The 19,991-nt window shown below is 41.5% G+C and overlaps 1 protein-coding gene across 1 annotated transcript in view; it reads left to right on the top strand.

Annotated features, from left to right (window-relative positions):
* LRIG2 (leucine rich repeats and immunoglobulin like domains 2) overlaps positions 1-18,594 on the top strand; it is a 43,276-nt gene extending 24,682 nt beyond the window's left edge. Inside the window, exons 6-18 of the mRNA XM_079978984.1 lie at positions 273-416; positions 1,217-1,360; positions 1,573-1,716; positions 4,275-4,355; positions 5,785-5,856; positions 5,983-6,051; positions 9,031-9,194; positions 11,136-11,456; positions 12,749-13,030; positions 14,606-15,058; positions 15,725-15,874; positions 16,656-16,940; positions 17,766-18,594. Coding sequence (XP_079835110.1) covers positions 273-416; positions 1,217-1,360; positions 1,573-1,716; positions 4,275-4,355; positions 5,785-5,856; positions 5,983-6,051; positions 9,031-9,194; positions 11,136-11,456; positions 12,749-13,030; positions 14,606-15,058; positions 15,725-15,874; positions 16,656-16,940; positions 17,766-17,995 — 2,539 coding nt within the window. The 3' untranslated portion in view covers positions 17,996-18,594. The remainder of the gene's footprint in view (positions 1-272; positions 417-1,216; positions 1,361-1,572; positions 1,717-4,274; positions 4,356-5,784; positions 5,857-5,982; positions 6,052-9,030; positions 9,195-11,135; positions 11,457-12,748; positions 13,031-14,605; positions 15,059-15,724; positions 15,875-16,655; positions 16,941-17,765) is intronic.
* Positions 18,595-19,991: the final 1,397 nt, after the last annotated feature.

Here is a 19,991-nt window from a genome sequence, read left to right as displayed (position 1 = left end):
CCGGATGTGTATTGTTCCTCCAAAACTGCAGAGAATTGGTAGGAAAATTCATATTGATAATCAGTGAATCCATGTTGCATGATTTTGCAACTAAGTTCTTGCTCACTTGCATTTGATTTTTTTGCAGTTCTGCTGCTTCCCTTTTGAATGGCTAAATGACATCCGCATAGATCAGAATCTTACTACTAGTGTTTTTGTGAGACAAGAAGCATAGAGCAAATAAAGATTATACTTTGATTCAACCAACTAACATTTATAATACTATTATTTAGGGAACTTAAAAGAAACCGAATTAAAACAATCGAGAGCCTTACCTTCCAAGGCTTGGACTCCTTAAAATCATTAAAAATGCAGCGGAATGGAATTAACAAGCTAATGGATGGTGCCTTCTTTGGACTGGATAACATGGAAGAATTGTAAGTACACATTGTTATGGTTTCTTCATAAGAAGGCCTGGAGGATTGTACTTGATAATCAACAAACCTAGGACTGGATCTAACTAACCGGTCCTGCTAGCAGAAGCCCATGCAAGGACATCCACTCGCTCAATGGGTCTCTTCCCCGCTCTCCTTCCTCCTCATTGTTTTAGGATGAATGGGTGGGAGAACTTCCAGAACTTGGAGGGCACAGAGAAGGAAGATCATTCCATCAGACAAGCCATCTCCTGAGTACTATGCTGAATTACTAGCATGTCTTCTGATTGAGTTGATTACTTCTCAGTTATAGGACAAAAGACATTGTTACGATGTCTTCGTAGTGTTAAAGTGGTCACCACTTTTTTAACTTTAGAAGAAGCAAAGCAGAATGATAAGTGGATGCCTCTAGAGATTTGAACAGTCTCCCAGGGTTGAGTAGTTTGGACCAAAACTGGTTTTGGTAGAGAGTATAATCATCACATTTAACAGTATGCTCCCTATTGTGTAACTTCTAGGTTTCCAGAGAATGGTGGCAGGTCATGTTCTCCCAAATAATACAATCATAAACGGAATTGAGTTACTGAATTCATCAGCTAACCCTGTTCCTGCCTCACTAGGCCATTTTCCCCATGTCTCTTGCTTCCTAGTTAACCATTTTATTTCACTGTGCTCTCGGATTTTTACTTGTGTGTTGAGGACTATTATGAAGCTTAGTATTTGTAAATCACTCTGCATGTGTCCCCAGTAAAGTGGTAGAAAAGTATAGTGCTCACATATAACATTTGCTTTTGCTTCTACAGAGAACTGGAACAGAATAACCTGACAGACATAAACAAGGGTTGGCTGTATGGTTTGAAGGCATTACAGCAGCTCTATATCAGCCAGAATGCCATTAACAGGATCAGTCCTGATGCGTGGGAGTTCTGCCAAAGGCTTTCTGAACTGTAAGAACTATGATTTGATTCCTTGGGGATTTTTTCTGATGTTAACTGGAGTAAAATCAGTAACAAAAATGATCTTCCTTTAGTTTCTGCAGGGAAAGTTGCTTAATTTCTCCAACAAAAAGGTCTCATTCTTCTTAAATAGTTTCGTGATGTCATTGCACTTCTACTTTTTTATCTATTTAAATTTCTCTCTCCATTGTGTTACATTTCAGCGATCTATCTTACAACCAGCTGACCCGCCTAGATGAATCTGCTTTTGTTGGACTGAGTTTATTGGAGAGATTAAATCTGAGTGACAACAGAGTCAGTCATATCGCGGATGGTGTCTTTAAAGGACTTTCAAATCTGCAGTCTTTGTAAGTGCGTAAAACAGATAAATAAACTAGACATTTATTATGAAGAGTATAGCTATTCACTGTGATAAGTAAAAACCCAATGAAAAGTAGCAGATTTTAAATTAAAAAATGAATTCAAATGTTAAATGTTGGTTCATTTAGCACATGCCTAAATAGTCACAGTCTTCAGAAAAGCTTATGTAAGCAGTTATAGTCTCTTAATCTTAATACAAACTTTAAATGATCCAGTTAAAACTAATCTTTAGACTTACAATAGCATGAAAAAGAGCAGCAGTTTAATTAGTGGATTTTGTTAGAATCTAAGGAGGTGTCAGGCAGCTGACCCACAGGCTTTTTGGTTCAGGGTCGCTGGCTCTTTAGACAATGGGGTGAAAATGTTTAACAGGGCTCCAAGCATTCATGCCTAACCAGGCATGAACAGCAAACTCAGCTGGCCCACACAATAAGGGCCTGCTTTGAGTTTCTTAGGTTCTTCAAAAGAACTTGCCATGCTTCAAAGTGGGATGGAAATGTGGGAATTTTAACAGCCAGGAAAATTCTCATAAAATTGAATATATTCTATTTTTATTACTTTACCACTTCAAGGACCTAGTTCCAGGCAGAAAAGTGGGCCATAGAAGATTTGTTATGCAGTACAGTCATACCTCAGGATGAATACGCTTCAGTTTGAGCATTTTTGGGTTGCGCTCTGTGGCGACCTGGAAGTAATGGAACGCGTTACTTCCTGGTTTCATCTCTTGCGCATGCACAGACACTCAAAATGACGTCACGGGCATGTGCGGAAGCAGCAAAACGCAACATGCGCAGTCGTGTGTTACGTTTGCTTCAGGATGCGAACAGGGCTCCGGAACGGATACCATTCGCATCCAGAGGTACCACTGTACAAGCTTCTCTTTGCATTTGTAAGGTGTAAGTTAACACTAGCGGACCTATTGGCTGTGTTAATACATCACTCTAAAGCAGCTTAGGTCAGAGACAGCCAATGTGGTGCCCTCTAGATGTTGTGGACTGCAACCCCCATCATCTCTGACCATTGGTCATGCTGGCTGAAAGTACCACATTGGCTATCCCTGGTTAAGCACAATTTCAGTAACTAGAATCAGCCATAGTGAGCCTCAGACTCACATGATCCCCCCTCCCATCTCCTCTTCCCACAAGGTCAGCAAGAGGCTTTCTGAAGCTTCTGAACCAACAAACTGTGATTTAACTTGGCTTGTTTCAAGCACACTAGTGTTAACCACAGCCTCACTACAATTTGATGATTTGGACAGAACAAAAAACCACAGGGAAGCAGAAACCACACAGAAAAAGAAGAGCTATTATGCATAAGCCCATAGCTTGCTTCTTTTGGCCTATACATATTTTGCTAAGCTATGGTTTAGCCGCTTAATTTTAGTGGGACCCGTGAACACAGCCATTGAGAGAAATCTTTTTAGTTATGGAACCAGCCAGTAGGCAAGGCATTGGACTACAGACATTTATGCAGTTATGTATAAAGCATTGCAGATCTTCTTAAGTGTATTCTCACTTTATAATATTAATGAAACAAATGAAACAGCATATTTAATGTTGTGATGTATACCAGTAGATTGTATCAAACAGCAGAATCCTCCTATTTAAAAATGCAGTATTGATTGTGTCTTATATGTCTTGTCACTGATAAACTGCTGGCTAAGCTCTAAATTCCTCTGTTCACTGAGCTGTAAACAAAATGAGAATTGTTGCTGTGATATATTTATGACCTGCCTTGTAAAGGAAATGCACTGCTGAATCTATTAGACCTTAATGAAGCATCTTCCCCTGCCCAAGAGGACCTTGCTGAATTGGTTTTAAACAAGAGCCTTCTCTTCTGTGCTGGGGGTAGAAGTGCAGTGTAAGGGTCAGACAGAAATCCCATTAGCCTGTAACAGGATTTGTGAGCAGAACCACCCACACTTCTCTCTGAAACTCTATTCTTTTATGCCTAGCCGTTCTTCACCTGACCTGTATATAATCTCTTAATATGCTAACGTTATTACAAGCTTCTCACTCCAGAAGATTAAGCAATGTACAGGCAGCATTAATTCAATTCATAAGTCTCTTATGAAGGCTCCCCCAGTTCATGGTCAATGGCATATTGTGTTTACTAGATTAACAGATGTTACTCTGCTGAGGAAACAGTGCTGCAGGGCATGTGAGTCCCAAGCATGCTGGTAACTTTAGTTGATTGAGCAGTTGTCTTTCACTTTGTATTGGTTCCATAGGGACATTTTCATATATTAAAAGTGCCCAAAATTGCCTTCATGCAAAGATGTCTGATCATAATGGGTTAGGGTAGGGTATGTACTATGCACTAATATTACTGTCTCTGCAAAGAGTGCTGCCGTTTTGAAGCCAGCAGATTTCTCATTATGAGGATTTATAGTCCCAGTTTAGTAAAACAGGCAGACAATCTCTTTGCATAGATGAGATCTTACGTTTCAAAAATCACAAGCCAGCAAAGGGAACGGAGGGGAGCTGGTGTTGGAGTTGTGGCTAAAGTTCTCATGTGTTGTTCTTTGGTGCATTTGTTTCTTTAGAGACTTGCGAAATAATGAGATCTCCTGGGCCATAGAAGACTCAAATGAAGCATTTGTTGGACTTGACAGGCTCAGTAAATTGTAAGTCTTACTCATTATAGAATTGACATACCTACCAGAATGGAAGTGAAGACCCAAGTATTTGTATTTAGTAAAAACTTCAAAAACCTATGCAACAGTAGCCCCACTCAGGCATGTGATTGTGCTGGAAAGCCTCCCCCCCCTTGGTTACCCTATCCATCTTTACAACCACCATGAATTAAGGCATTCTTTTGAACTGGGGAGCCTCTTCTATTATTAGAAGCTCCCTGCTACACAATTTAGAGCTTTGATTACACTCATACAAATGATCACCTGAAGAGTTTTACTCTGAATTGAAAAATCTATTTAGTAACACTTATGATCAAGGGACGCGGGTGGCGCTGTGGGTTAAACCACAGAGCCTAGGACTTGCGGATCAGAAGGTCGGCAGTTCAAATCCCCGCCACGGGGTGAGCTCCCATTGCTTGGTCCCTGCTCCTGCCAACCTAGCAGTTTGAAAGCACGTCAAAGTGCAAGTAGATAAATAGGTACCGCTTCGGCGGGAAGATAAAACGGTGTTCTGGTTCACCAGAAGAGGCTTAGTCATGCTGGCCACATGGCCTGGAAGCTGTACGCCGGCTCCCTCGGCCAATAAAGCGAGATGAGTGCCGCAACCCCAGAGTCGGCCACGACTGGACCTAATGGTCAGGGGCCCCTTTACCTTTACTTTAAGATCACTAGTACATCAAGAAAAAAAATTGACTTGGACATTCCAAATTTGAGCTAGGATTTTTCAGGTAATTTGTCTCTTACAGTATATTCTTACAGACATGGTTGAAAGTCATGCCTATTTTCATCCCATATGGAAGGGAAGTCAGGAAAGGGGTAATTTTTAACCTTTTGATTTCAGGGTCCAAGGGCTTTTGTAGCCTTGTAGATAGCACAGTTCAGCTTGTGTTCTTCCTCTCCCTTCCACCGATCACACTAAAGGTTTCTTACCCTCACAATTTATGAAGGAAAAGCCCCTGCACCATCATGTGGTGGGACACAAATTACTTTTCACCTCTTGTATGTTTATTAGAAAACAAATAGCTATGGGGAAACTTCTAGCCACTGTCAGGGACCCCTAACCTGTAATCTTTATATCTTTTCCCAATTCTGCCCATGCAATTTGCGACATGCCTACCACTTGACTGCCTGTCTCTGCAAGTTGCCTTTCCCTCCTGCTGGTTATTTTCTGACCCTTAATTCTGTGCTTTGGAAATGTGTATACTCTCCTCTTCCTCCTCTTTTACAATCTTAAGGCCAGAGAAGTAGGAGGAGCGCTTGAAGCCATTATAGTAGCAACACATTCTGCATCAGAGTTGGCGGGGGGTGGGGGTGGTGGTCCTAAACACTTATTTACCAGGATCCCCGATTCTGATGTTGTAACAAATGTTGGTTAATTTACTTAAGATTACTTAAGATTTTCCTTTGGGCTATATTTTAGGATTCTGCAAGGAAACCAGATTAAGTCAATCACAAAGAGAGCATTTTCTAGCCTTCAGGCTCTTGAATATCTGTAAGTATATGTTGTAACCTTTTCTCTGTCAACCAAGTTTTCTCTTCAAATTTGCATGCATCCCAGTTTTCAGAGGTGCAGAACACAGTTCACTAATGGAGGCATGATTCTTACTTAATTTTGCAGAGATTTGAACAACAATGCAATAATGTCTATTCAAGAAAGTGCTTTTTCCCAGCCTCTTCTTAAAGAACTGTAAGTATCTAGTCCTACATATTTTACTTCAATAGAAATGTTACAACTGGTATAAATATTTTACTTGCAAGGCACTTGTGATCAATAAAAGTATATTGGAACTCAGTTTCATTTCTTCATGGTCTTTAGTAATACATTCTCAAATGCTCCATTGGTTCTCCTCCCTTGTTCCTGCTGTTGCACCACAGATAAAACAAGCCAAAGTCTTACTTGTCCTGTCTGATCCTACGCTTATGGTTAGTTTCCTTGGCTTGTTCTTGGCTTACTCCTCATGGTCTGAGAGAAGCAAACCACTTCTTTCAGGGTTTGGATGACATGACAAGACAGACTCTTGTTTCATCTGCAGCATGGCAGGCGTTGGGAATGAATGCCCTTGGAATATTTGAGCAGGGTGCACCAGCACACTGCTTGTTCACATTGAACCATAGTTTGTTTTAGACTATGGCTTAATATAACCTGCAAACTGGGCTAACAATATAAATGGCTTTAGAAATTTCCTGACAGTTTCAGTTAATGACATAGTACTGGTCTGAAGTACACCACAATCTGTATACGAGTGCATTTTTTCTGTACAGTATATGCAATACTCTAAAAACAGCCTTAAGTCATACATAAACATTTAAGCTGATAATAGAAGTTCAAGATGGGGGGAGGGGCTGGTAAAGGCAGTCCTGAAAATATTTGTTGTGTTTCATCTGAGAGGCCAGTGGTTAGATGACTCTTTTAAGAATGAATATGGAATACCAACTGTTTTCTTACAAAAGAAATGGTGGGATACATATACAGTAAGCCTGATGTCTGAAGCAAAATGTTAATATGGTTTGACATCAGAAAACAGAACAGTCCCCCCTCTCAAGGTGCTAGAGTCAAACAACTCAGTTCCACACAAGGTAATTTTCAGGCAGCAACCATCTATTGTAGCTCTGCATGAAACGCAGATATGCAAACAGATTCACGACATGCCCAGCAAGTAATATTTTTTGGTGGCGTGGAGCATGTGGTGGTTGGCTAGTCAGGTATCTGGTACACCATTCACAGGACTGAGCTCCAAAAATTGGCATGAAATGAGTACCTGAAAGTAATACTGATGAGAAAATGGACAGTGAGGCTTAGGAGAGAAAAATAAGAAAACATCTAGCCTTGCAAGGTAATGAGACAGCTTTGTGTACTTTGAAAGGGCCACGGTCACAGTGCTTTCTCTGTAATTGGAAAAAGATGGAGAATGCTGTTCCACATTATTTTCTTGTGGAAATTAGTATTTTTCTTTGCCTTGTGAGTAGCTGTTGTCCTCTAAGCATCAGGCTTGATTTTTCAGAACCCTGCTCTTTCCTTTACAAGCAATATCATATAAGCACTCTCTAAAGTGAAGAATATGAAGACTGTTTGTTACAACTGCTTCTCAGCTAATTCTTACCAGATGGACTGTAAAATGCAGTCTTGCTGAAGGTTCTTCCCTGCACAGGGTATAGAGGTCAAAATTGGCTCTGCACTTGAGCAATTTAGGACCATTTCCTGTATGTGTTCAGGAAAAGAATTCTCAAATGGACTGATACATTACTCTGGGTTTTCACCAGTTACTTTCATACCTGCTGTCAAGAATAGGAGGCATTTTCAGAATTACAGTGTTTGCGAAAGGCATTATTATGAAATCAGTTATATAACCAATAAGATACATGTGTATAATGCAATGCTAGAAATTGATTTAGTCCCAGAGGTACTGTATTTTTCGTCCTATAGGGCGCACCGGCCCATAGGACGCACCTCGGGGGTTTTTTTTTGGGGGGGGGGAAATGAATTTTAAAAAAATATTCCCCCCCCCCAGCTGCGGCTGCCGTCCCAAGCCTTGCGCACACCTGCCCGAAGCACGGGGCACCCTCCGGAGGGCTCCGCGTGCTTCGGGCTGCAGGCTGCTGCCCCAAGCCTCGCGCGCCCGGTGGGACCTCCCGCCGGGCGCGCAAGGCTTGCGGACACTCGCCGGGGCTGCAGGCTGCTTGCCGCAAGCCTTGTGAGCCCGCGGGAACTCCCGCTGGGCTTGCAAGGCTTGCGGATAGCTTCCTGAAGCCTGGAGAGCGAGAGGGGTCGGTGCACACCGATGCCTCTCGCTCTCCAGGCTTCAGCGAAAGCCTGCATTCGCCCCATAGGACGCACACACATTTCCCCTTCATTTTTGGAGGGGGAAAAGTGTGTCCTATGGGGTGAAAAATTCTGCTCAGCATCATCTAAATAGTCAAATTACAGTGTCATGTTTTATTTCTCATAGACTGCTCATTGTTTTGATGGAAATCTTAGGTTTATCCTTGAGGCATGATTGTGGGTGTGAATATAGTTTTTAAGGGTATGGATTGGGATTTATATTCTTTTGCCACATATTTACACTACAGTATATTTTATATTAAAGGGCTGCGATCCCCTGAACTGTCTAAAACAGAGATAGGAAACCTGTGGTCCCCTGGAAGCCAGTGACCTTCAACTCCCACAAATTATGGCCATGTGGGGCCATTGGAGTTAGGAGTTCAACATCACCTATAGGGCCAGATGTTCCCTATTGCTGTCTAAAACATAAAGAGCATCTCTTAATGTCTTTTTACCCTCTTGACTTGGTGCATAGTGTATGTGGGGCGGTGTTTCTTCTTACTTGTCCTTTATGTGATTGTACTGCTACTGTCCTGTGAAGGATGCTTTAAAAAAAGTGTTTTGTAGGAAGGTGACCTTTTTGTGGAACAGCCTCTCATTTAGAATAACACATTATATGTGAAGATGGAGAAATGTGAATTTGTTTACAGCAACGAGAGACGCTGAAGCTACTCAGAATACAGCTAGGACTCATTACCAGGCAGTTCACGTATATAGTGTTACAAATACTTTAGCAGATGTATGGGTTGGTGGTGGTGGGGGAGATCTGCTTGGTGACTGCAGATGAAGTGTCATTTGCTTACTTACAAAAACTTAGACATTTTCCTTTTGCCTTTACATTTTCAGGGTATTGAACACTAGCAGCTTACTGTGTGACTGCCAGTTGAAATGGCTGCCCCAGTGGCTTAACCACAACCATTTGCAGGATGCTGTCGGTGTCATTTGTGCCCACCCCGAATGGCTGTCTGGCCAGAGCATCCTCAGTGTGAACCCTGAAGACTTCATCTGTGGTTTGTGCTCTTAATGGTTTCATTTATTTACTGCATTTGTATCATAGCTTCCCAGGGCACATTGCCCTTATGACATCTGCCTTGGAAAATAATCATGTGTGAGAGTTGGGGAGAGGGGAGATGGCTTCGCTGACTTGTTCAGTGGATATATTACAAACCTGTGCATGTCTAGTCAGACATAAGCCCCATTGAATTTTGTGTAGTTTACTTTATGTAAGCGTGATTTGGATTGCAACCTGAATTGGATTTTCATGGATTGTGATGCCCTGCAGTGTTACAAGAAAACATTTATGCTTCCTGTTTATGTATATTGGGCACTCTTGTATCCAGATTCCAGAGATTAACAGGAATCATTTAAAGATACTTCTAGATCATCATCTGTAGGAGTTTTCCCACAGTGGAACCATTATAGCAAGTCACTGTAAATCAGGGGTGGAGAAGTTGTGGGCCTCTAGAAGTTGTTAGACTTTGATCTCTCATCAGCCCCAGCCAGCATGACAGAATGTGGGGGTTATGGGAGTCATAGTCTAGCAATAACTGAAGGGCCTATGGGAAATCTGTTGTGCAGGGAGAGAGTTAGGGGCAGAGAGTGTGAAAGAAGCCTTTGTTTTGAAGCCAGTGAAATTATGTCATGCTGAAACGTAAAAGCTCTTCCTCTCCCAGGATCTAAGCCAGGGGGTGCCAACCTTCATTTGGCTCATGGGCACATCTCAGAACATAAGAAACTATTGAGGGGACAACCCACCCCACCCCACCCCACACTACAACCCCAGCCCCAGCAATTAGACTTGCAAAAAAAATTGTTTGTTTGTTTGTTTTGTTTCAAGCCTAAAGACATTGCTACAATTAGGCTTGCAAGAATCTAATTTTCAAATCTAATTGCGGAGTGGGGTTAACTCTTCCTTTCCCCAGCTGTGGCAATCCTGAAATTTTCCGTCCTCTGTTGCAGAGACTGTAGCCAATAGAAAATTTCTTTCAAGGCTAATTGACAGGTGGGGGTGGGCGGGTGTCACAGTGGTGTCCACACCCAAATTCAGCCCAAGCTGTAATTAGCCTTCAAAAAAAGCCTTCTGTTTGCCACAATAAATGACATTTTATCAAGCCTAATTGCAGCAGGGAGAGGAGGGTCCTCTCAGGGCTTCTAGGAAAGACCTTGACAGATGCATGTTGACTACCCCTTAATCCAAAAATCTATTAAGAAGAGGCTGCAGTATTGCTGTTTAGTACTACTGTTGAATTTTTGCACCTAACTGCAAAGACTTTTAACTGGGTTTTTTTCAAAAAGCAATTGTAGATATTAACATTGTAGTCTGGATCTTCCTGAAGTCAGTGAATCTCCTTTAGGCAGGCAGAATCTGAGAGCTTGAGTATCAGGAGCTTTATCTCTCTTCCTTCGAGCAACAATTGGCTGCACACAATATGTATGCATTGCCAAAATACTCAGGAAAATGATGAGTGTGTGTTAACAACTAAATTGTAATTAGGGAAGGAAAATAATATTGCCCAGTGCAGTATGGCTTAATTCCTGAAAGTAGGTAGCATTCAGATAGTTAGTGAGCAAACATTGTGACAAGGAAGTGGTAATATCACTTGTGGTGAATGCATAAAGTGGTTCTTTTCCCCTCCAACTGAGATCCACAACTGGGTTTTAAGAGACCTTCTGCAGATTTATTCATGTTCATATTCCTTAATGGTGAGTTCTAAGGACTCATGACAAAATCCCTTCATCTTGCAGTGTACCTCTTGCTTATGCTCGTAACACTGACATCCTGCTTCATACCCACATAGCCAGTTCTAGTGTGATCACATAGATAATAGATGTCTCTTAGTTTGAGGAATTAAGGGCAAGTGTCACCTCCAGCACAAGCTCAACTGTTACATTCTGCATCAGTATTTGTTAGCTTAGTTACATGCTGAAGAAATGTGATCTGTGTTTCACAGATAACTTTCCCAAGCCACAGATCAGAGCACATCCTGAGACTGCCATTGCACTAAGAGGCACCAACATCACCCTGACTTGCAAGGCGGTGAGCAGCAGTGATTCGCCTATGTCCACCACCTGGAGAAAGGACAGTGAAATACTGTATGATGCAGACATTGAGAATTTTGTCAGGTACCAGCAGCAAGATGGCGAAGTACTGGAGTACACTACTCTCCTGCACCTTTTCAATGTGAACTTCACTGACGAAGGAAAATACCAGTGTATCATCTCCAATCACTTTGGATCTAATTATTCCAACAAGGCCAAGTTGACTGTCAATGGTATGCAGTAGTTTTTGTTTTTCCTTTCTACACACACACTCAAAAATCACTAAAACGGTTTGGAAACTTTGGATAGTTCACTCAGAGGCCTAAAGGAAAGGCACCCCCAGAGGTCTTCTCTTTTGTTAATCCACTAGAGCAGGGGTCAGCAAACTTTTTCAGCAGGGGGCCAGTCCACCATCCCTCAGACCTTGTGGGGGGACAGACTATATTTTGAAAAAAAAAATAATGAACGAATTCCTATGCCCCACAAATAACCCAGAGATGCATTATTTAAAAAAGCACATGTTCTACTCATGTAGATACACCAGGCAGGCCCCACAAATAACCCAGAGATGCATTTTAAACAAAAGGACACATTCTACTCATGTAAAAACATGCTGATTCCCAGACCATCCGTGGGCCAGATTTAGAAGACGATTGGGCCTGATCCGGCCCCCAGGCCTTAGTTTGCCTACCCATGCACTAGGGAAGCTGAAGACATTGGAATAGTTTTGGATGTAAAAAAGCTTGGATTGCACAAGTCCCCAGAGACTCCTTCTAACCAGACATAGAGAGCTGCCCAAACAGCAGCATTTCCCCCGAGCATTTTCTAGTTTGGAAATGAGCAGTGTTTGTACCAGCTGTAATCTCTTTGTGCACAGATTCATCAATCCAAGACTGCCTCTTTAGAACTAGTCCATGTCTAAGAAGCAGCTTCAGCTGCTTATTATGCTAGGCAAATAAAGATTCTTTCTTGCCTTGCTAAAGGTGCAGCCAGTTTCAAATTATTCCCTTGTGTATTACCCTTTACTAAATGAAAGCAGCCTAATGGGGTTGTCTTTGCCAGGGCAGGTTTTTACTTACCTTTGGCTGAATTAAAATAACTCACATCCGCTCTAATCAGTATTAATGGGTGTAAGAGGGGCAGAAAGAGAGCTCTCGAGGGGTGGCATATTCGAAAAAGACAAAAAATCATTTGTCTCTCCTGTGAAAAATTGTTAAAACTTCTGCAAGCAACCTCATTCAAGAAAAAAGCTCAAACATGATGAGGACTCACAAGCTTGCTGTGTGCCAGTTTATTTATTTCTTTTAAAGAAAGGTTAGGTGTAACATCCTCCTTTCTCGTGAGATCTGAATTGCTGTTTAGGGTGGTTTTTAAGAGCAGTATGCTAGAATTCTTACAGATCTAAATTAAAGAGCTTGAAAAACTTAACAAGGGTTATGCCATTCATAACAAAGTGAAAGTTAGGGATGCTGTGACTAGTATTAGGAAACCTTACTTAGTTATTTTAATGTGTCTCTTCATTCAGAGCTGCCTTCTTTTGTGAAAACTCCAATGGATCTAACAATCCGGACTAGAGCTGTAGCTAAATTGGAATGTGCTGCAGAAGGCCATCCACCACCTCAGATTTCCTGGCAGAAAGATGGAGGCACAGACTTCCCTGCAGCTCGTGAAAGGCGCATGCATGTGATGCCAGAAGACGATGTCTTTTTCATAGCAAATGTGAAAATAGAAGATATGGGCATCTACAGCTGCATGGCACAAAATGTGGCTGGGAGTCTGTCGGCAAATGCCACATTGACAGTGTTAGGTAAGCAAATTATTGAAGCCTGCATGGGTTATTTGATTACTGTATATTTTCATGCTTGTAATTGGTGGTATTTGTGGGCTGCCTGAATGCTCTGGCTGCAGGAGGAGTAAAGTTCACGCACTTCATCCTCATCTCCGTTCACCATGTGGACGCCCATTCTTATCTGAACATGGCATTACTTTAGTAACTAAGATACTCAAATTACTAAAGGATAGTTTCAATATTTGGGATTATAGTAGGCCAGATGTTCAGATAAGTACAGGATCTCATAGTTTAGATTTTTCCTTTTCTGATGAAAAGATAATTGAATCGTAGAATTGTAGAGCTGGAAGGGACCGTGAGGGTTATCTAGTCCAACCCCTTGCAATGCAGATACAGTGGTACCTCGAGTTGCATATTCTTCAGGTTACAGACTCCGCTAACCCAGAAATAGTACCTCGGGTTAAGAACTTTGCTTTAGGATGAGAACAGAAATCGTGCTCCAATGGCACGGCGGCAGCAGGAGGCCCCATTAGCTAAAGTGGTGCTTCAGGTTAAGAACAGTTTCAGGTTAAGAACGGACCTCCATAACAAATTAAGTACTTAACCCAAGGTACCACTGTATCTTTTTGCCCAATATAAGACTCAAACCCATGACCCTGAGATTAAGAGTCTCATGCTCTACCGACTGAGCTATCCCACAAGCAAATGAAGGAAGCATACAAGGAGGAGGAGGAAGCCTACAAGTCTGAGAACTGCTCTAAGTCTCACCTTATTTGGGGGGTAGGAACAAACTTGGGAGATAAGTTAATTGAATCAGCTTCGCCTACTGGTTTGGATTTGCTAAAGTTATGTGGTACTTTTCAAAAGTAGTTTTGAGCTCATTCCAGTGGATGCAATTGCAGCATTGAAAAGGGACACCACAATTTTCTCCTTCCTTTTTTGTTTGATTTACAATCTGGGAAGAAGCTGGTCTGGTATTTCCCATAAAAAAAAAATTCCTAACACAAATTATTCAAGAGCATCTGTTTTTAGTATGGTTGCCTGCTGCTGACCCACTTAATTTTGGATAATTTGAAAGAGATCTGGTTTAATATGCTGTCACTGCTATGCTCTCCTGTGCTAAGTTTTTAGAGACAGACACTGTATAGGGCATGCATGTGCAGTAAGAATTTAATTAAACAAATGATACGTTCCCCTAAAACTACTTCGTCTTTAGAAAACCAAGAACTTTTTTAAAGGTGGCTGTTCTCATACTCCCATGAGCTTTGGCTCATGAACTGGACAAAGTCTGTAATTAAGCAGAACACCCCTAGACACTTTCAGCAGAGGTAGTTAACCAGTGGCTGACTGGAGTTGTAATTCCACAACAATTTGAAGGCCACAGGTTAGCCACACCAGGCTTCTTTCTCTGTCAGAGAGAGTATAGCCTAAAACACACACATTCCCCTTTTGTTTTGTCCATGAGCTACATTGCTGTCAGATCAGTCTTCAAAATCACGATCTGCATATATGTAGCAGTGTATCTTTGGTTTCATGCAGTTGTCATTGTAATTCTGTAGCATTAAATCTAATCTGGTCCTTTTTTGTGTTCAGAAACGCCTTCATTTGTCAGGCCCCTGGAAGACAGGACTGTGGCCCAAGGTGAAACAGCAGTGTTGCAGTGCATTGCTAGTGGCAGTCCTGCCCCTCGCCTTAACTGGACCAAAGATGATGGGCCTCTCACAGTAACAGAACGACATTTTTTTGCTGCCGCCAATCAACTCCTCATCATTGTAGATGCTGGATTAGAGGATGCTGGAAAATACACTTGCATAATGTCCAATACACTTGGCACAGTGCGTGGCCATATTTACCTGAATGTCATATCCTCACCAAACTGCGACTCTTCCCAAACTTCCCAAAGTGGCATGGAAGAAGATGGTTGGACGACAGTTGGCATTGTGATAATTGTTGTAGTCTGCTGCGTTGTGGGCACCTCCTTGATATGGGTTATTGTTATCTACCATATGAGAAGGAAGAGTGAAGACTACAGCATCACTAGCACAGGTGAGGAGCACTCGGCATAAGTATGTGTGCTTTGATAAGGGATTGGAGTTATTCAGCTCAGCATGACCAGAAGAAAATCCTGTGTTACGGTTAGGAGTTTTGGTATGTGGTCCCTTTGCCAGGGTGGTTCTTCATTTGGAAAACAGCCTGACATCTGATGGAGAGGGTATATAATGGATATTATACGCACATAGGTATGGACAGTCTCTGATACCATGTAACAGTCAAATGAGCAAAGGGACGAAGTAGGGGTTGGATAGGAGAGTATTTCAAACCAGTAAATGAGCATAGACAGGATTTAGTCTGGCTGCTTGTGATGATCTTGTAGCTTTTCAGCAAAGCCACAGAATTTGAGAGAGAAATTGCCATTATAAATGGCAAATGTTCAGAATATTGGTTCATTATGCTTTGACAAAGGGGGTGTTGTATCGCAGTGGGGAAATTTCATTTTTACAGTTGTGAAAGATTGCCATAAATCAGCATTAGAAAGGAATAAAAGGAAAATATTCCTAGGAACTGCATTCTATCCCCACAAGGTGATCTTTATTTACTTGTATACTGTGAGGTCTATGTGAGCACCATCATTTTTACAGACATCTGCTGGATGATTTTGTTGCCATAGCAAAAATGCAGTATCATATTGCTATTGTTTTTTTTCTCTTTCAGAGGAGGTAAATTTACCTACTGACATTCCCAGTTACTTATCCTCCCAAGGGACTCTGTCAGAGCCACAGGAAGGCTATAGTAATTCTGAAGCAGGAAGCAACCAGCAACTTATGCCTCCCTCCAACGGATATGTGCACAAAGGCACAGATGGTAAGCCCTGATTCTCTTGATCAGAGGTGGACAGAAAATAGATCATGGTCCACTGGCCAGTTTCTAGTGGCTCACCAAGTGCCTGCTAGTTGCTGAAGTTATTGCAAAGAATGCTGGACTTTGTGGTGCTTGATGTGATCAAGCAAAACACTTTTTGCATTCTTAAGCAAAAGTGCATGCTCAAATCATAACTTATGTGTTAAGTGATCCCAGCGTGAGACTTCACTTGCTACATCACTGAAAGTCCCCTCTGCCTTCCTTTCTACTTCTGTTGGCTTATCACAGTTAGCCTCAAGGGAGCAGATATCTTCTCAAATAACCAGGTACTTGTACCAAATACATGCTCACAGCTTCTATCCTGTGTAGGCAAATTGTCAAATACTGGAATCAACACACACCCACGCTCTCTGTTTTTTGTGTTCCTGTGCTTCTTTTAAAAAAAACAAAAAAAAACCCTAAGTGCTACTATGTTAACTGTGATGGGGGAAAGAGTCCTTTCCCTTTCGGCAAATGTGTATAAGTGCCTCACTCTTTGAATTTTATTTTGAAGCTTTCTTCTTGGGGCTGCGACACTTGCTGATAAGAGTCTTCTATGCTTTCAAAGTTGTTTCCTAATATGCACAGAATTTAATATATGCACATCTGCCAATTCCAGCCAGTTGGCTCAAAGGACTGCCATCTCTGCAAGCTAGGCTTTATGCTTCTGCCACCTTGTAAGGGTCTATAGTTATGACCCATGCCAGAATATTCTGCTAACTACCCACTATTCTGCTTCCACTAGGTGGCACAGGGCCGTTGGTAATCTGCTCAGATTGCTATGACAATGCCAACATCTACTCCAGAACCAGAGAATATTGTCCTTACACATACATCACCGAAGATGACCCACTTGATCAAACGCTTTCCAGCCTAATGGTGCAGATGTCTAAAGAGCCCTATCCAGTCTGCCCCCAGCATGAAGCCATCACTCTGGATAGTCTCTCAGGTGACAGAGACATGTCTGTTTTCCTTAACAATCAAGACAGACTACATGAGAGGAAGCCATGCTCTCAACCATGCAGCAGTGGTAAGTGGTGTATTTTGATGCTATTGTATCTTGATTTTAAAATTATTCCATTTTCAGCTGAATAAGAGCAAGGCAATCTGTCACAGAACAGATAGTTAAAGTACTAAGTACATTACAAAATAAAATCAAACATTCTGCTTTCATTATGATATGATATGGTATGTGATATGATACAAGTATTCCTTAATGCGTATATTCTTAACACTTGCTTCAGCTCACTTAGAAATCTGTTCTGGTTTTTGCAGGTTCAAAAAAACATTCTTGTGGTTGTGTTTTTGTAGGGAGCCTCTTGTTTCTTAGGCTTGTGTTTGTTGGTTCTAGCAATAATTTTGCAATATTAGGAAGAGCAAAACCAGTTTGACTTAATAATGTGCCTCTCACTGCCAGAATTTCTTTCTTTCTTTTTTTTTTGCAATTACATTTTTATTAAAGTTATGCAGAAACAAAAGAAGAACAATACACACACACACACACACACAAAAGGCCAATACACACAAAAAAAGAAAAAACAAAGAAAAAGAATATTATAACAATCATGATATTTTGAGCTCTACCGAGCCTTAGACTCCCCTCCACCCTTTTGGTAAGTATCGTATATCTTCCTCCATTACGTATTTGATTTTTGATCTTACATCTTAAATTTATTTACTGATAGAGTTGTTCTAGCCCCGCCAATTCACTTTATCAATTTATTCCAATATAATTCCAATATTTACTCCAATTTTTCTGGCTCACTGCCAGAATTTCAAAGACAATGGAGAACCGTTGTGCTGGGAGCTTTCTTCATAAATTCAGTCTTTCTTTTTTTTCGTTTTCCTTCCACAGATCCTTTTCAGCTGCCTTTATGGGGCATCAATAAAGATATGGGATCATTGCATCCTCACTTCTCAACTCAACCAAAGACCCATGAGGTGCCTCGAGTTCTGCAAAGTGAATGCATCACAGAGACTGAACGTGAGCAAGCTATTTCCCCCAAACCTTGCCACAGGTTACATGAACATAACTTTGACTTTAACAGGACTCGGAACATACAGGAACATCATGAAGCTACATAAAATGCATCAAAAGTAAGAAGCCTTAGCAGCAGGCTTGGAGTTAACAGTATCTTTACTACCTCAGGTTTGGCCTCATGGTCAAAGATGTTCCATGCTTGCAACAGAGGCTTACAGAACAATCTTAGGCATCTCTACCCAGAAGTAAGTCTCTTTCAAGTTAAATGGGTCCTACTCCCAGGTGTATGTGTGTAGCATTGCAGCATCAGTGGACAAAATCAGTGACTACAAGCTACAAGTAAAGAGGGGAAAAGGAATGACAGAGTCCTTTCCTTCTGTTCTGCATAAGATGTGCACAAGGCTCAACAGTCTAATGAACTGAATGGTGGGCAGAAAAGAATAAAGGATACACAGCAATGGACATAATAAATGAGAGGTTTTTGTTTGCCTGGGAGCAATCCCCTGAAAGCTTCACAGATGTTGTTTCCTGCTGAAGAAATAAACTTGTAAGAGCCCATTTTCAAGATCCCTCAGTAATCGTAAGCATGAAGCACTTGATTGACTTATATTCTCCTCCTGATGACTAGCAGGGACTCATATCATTGTGCCCAATCACAAACTTACTCTACCCTTTCTGTGAATAAATACTTCAGTTGTAAATACATTTGCATAATATAAATATTTTGTATACACTACTAAACACATTCAGGCTGAAATGTTAAAAAACACTATGCCAAAAACTACATATTGTCCTGTCATTTGGACATTTGCTGACCAGATACTATAAATGGCTTGTTTCCTAGGATTGAAGGCTTGAGGACCAGTTTATACAATCATGTTTTGCACACGATGGTTATAATTACCATATGATACTTGGTTTGTAGAAGTTTTCATTATGTGATGGCTCTTCACACATTTTTTGTCTTAGGTGTGGGTAGTAGCTGTCTTGCATAGGGCTTTCATGTGAACTGGTCCATACCAGGGCAAGCCCAAGTCATTGTGCTACCTGAGGTGGAAGGAAAACATGGTGCCCCTGCCCCTTTTCTGTACAGAGGCCAAATGGATTGATGGTTGAACACTGGCAGTGGGCAGCATCCCTGTCACATCTGAGGGCAACAGACTAGCTAAGAAGTGCAGGGTAAGCCATGGGGGCACTCAAATGTGTGTATTCCAACACTGCACTGCTGCTACCCTTTCCCCAGCTTCTGCTGCCTGAGGCAGCCATCTCATTCTACCTAATGGTGGGGCTGGCCTTGCAGAGGAGCAGAAACAAGGTTAGATATATGTAATTTGGGCACCAAACTTAGCTCAAGTGTTTTCCTGTGTCAGTTACTGTTGAAAGTCTCAGGTAAATGAGCTGTCAAGTTGGGTCATTTTCTAAAATTCACGACTGCTGTGAAAGATTAACACCATGGCAGCACTGTGTCCTAGAGATTAGAAAGATGGAAGTGATAACGTCTATATGTGGATGAGCCGTCAAACGTTAGGTAGAACTTTTATATCTCAAATAATGCTTTCCGGTGAGATCTGAGAGAAATCAAGTGTCGGACATACATGGGTCTTCAGATTTAATGAGGTGAACACCTGTAGCTAGCCATAGAGGAAATCTTGGTTATTCCAGCTGTCACAGCACGAATGGAAATGAATTTCTCACCCTTCAAACATGCTGTTGTACCCCAAATTGTCTCCTGTAGCACATGATCAAAAGTAAGGGGATTTGGGGAGAAATTGCAAGCAAAGAAATGTTAACTCAGGGTAAAGAAGGTCAAACTATTAGTTCTTGCTAATCTTAACATGCTGTGACATTTTGGGGTTCTAGAGTGCAGCTTGAAGACATCCTGCAAGCTGTAAACATGGAATTAGATATAATTATATTATCTATGGCCTGGCATGTTCTTAAGTCGGAACAAAACACATGAAAAACTATATGTGCAGATAAGCCACAACTCCTGTTCTGTGCAGCAATCTTTCCATACAGCCCAGTAAAAGGTGTTACCTGGACTGTTTGGGTGTCATTTTATATTAAGATGATGTGGGTAAGAAAGTCCTGCCAGGACAA

The sequence above is a fragment of the Podarcis cretensis genome (genome assembly GCF_951804945.1).
Source record: "Podarcis cretensis genome assembly, chromosome: 6".
NCBI lineage: Eukaryota > Metazoa > Chordata > Lepidosauria > Squamata > Lacertidae > Podarcis > Podarcis cretensis.
This window is presented reverse-complemented; position numbering and strand designations above follow the sequence as displayed.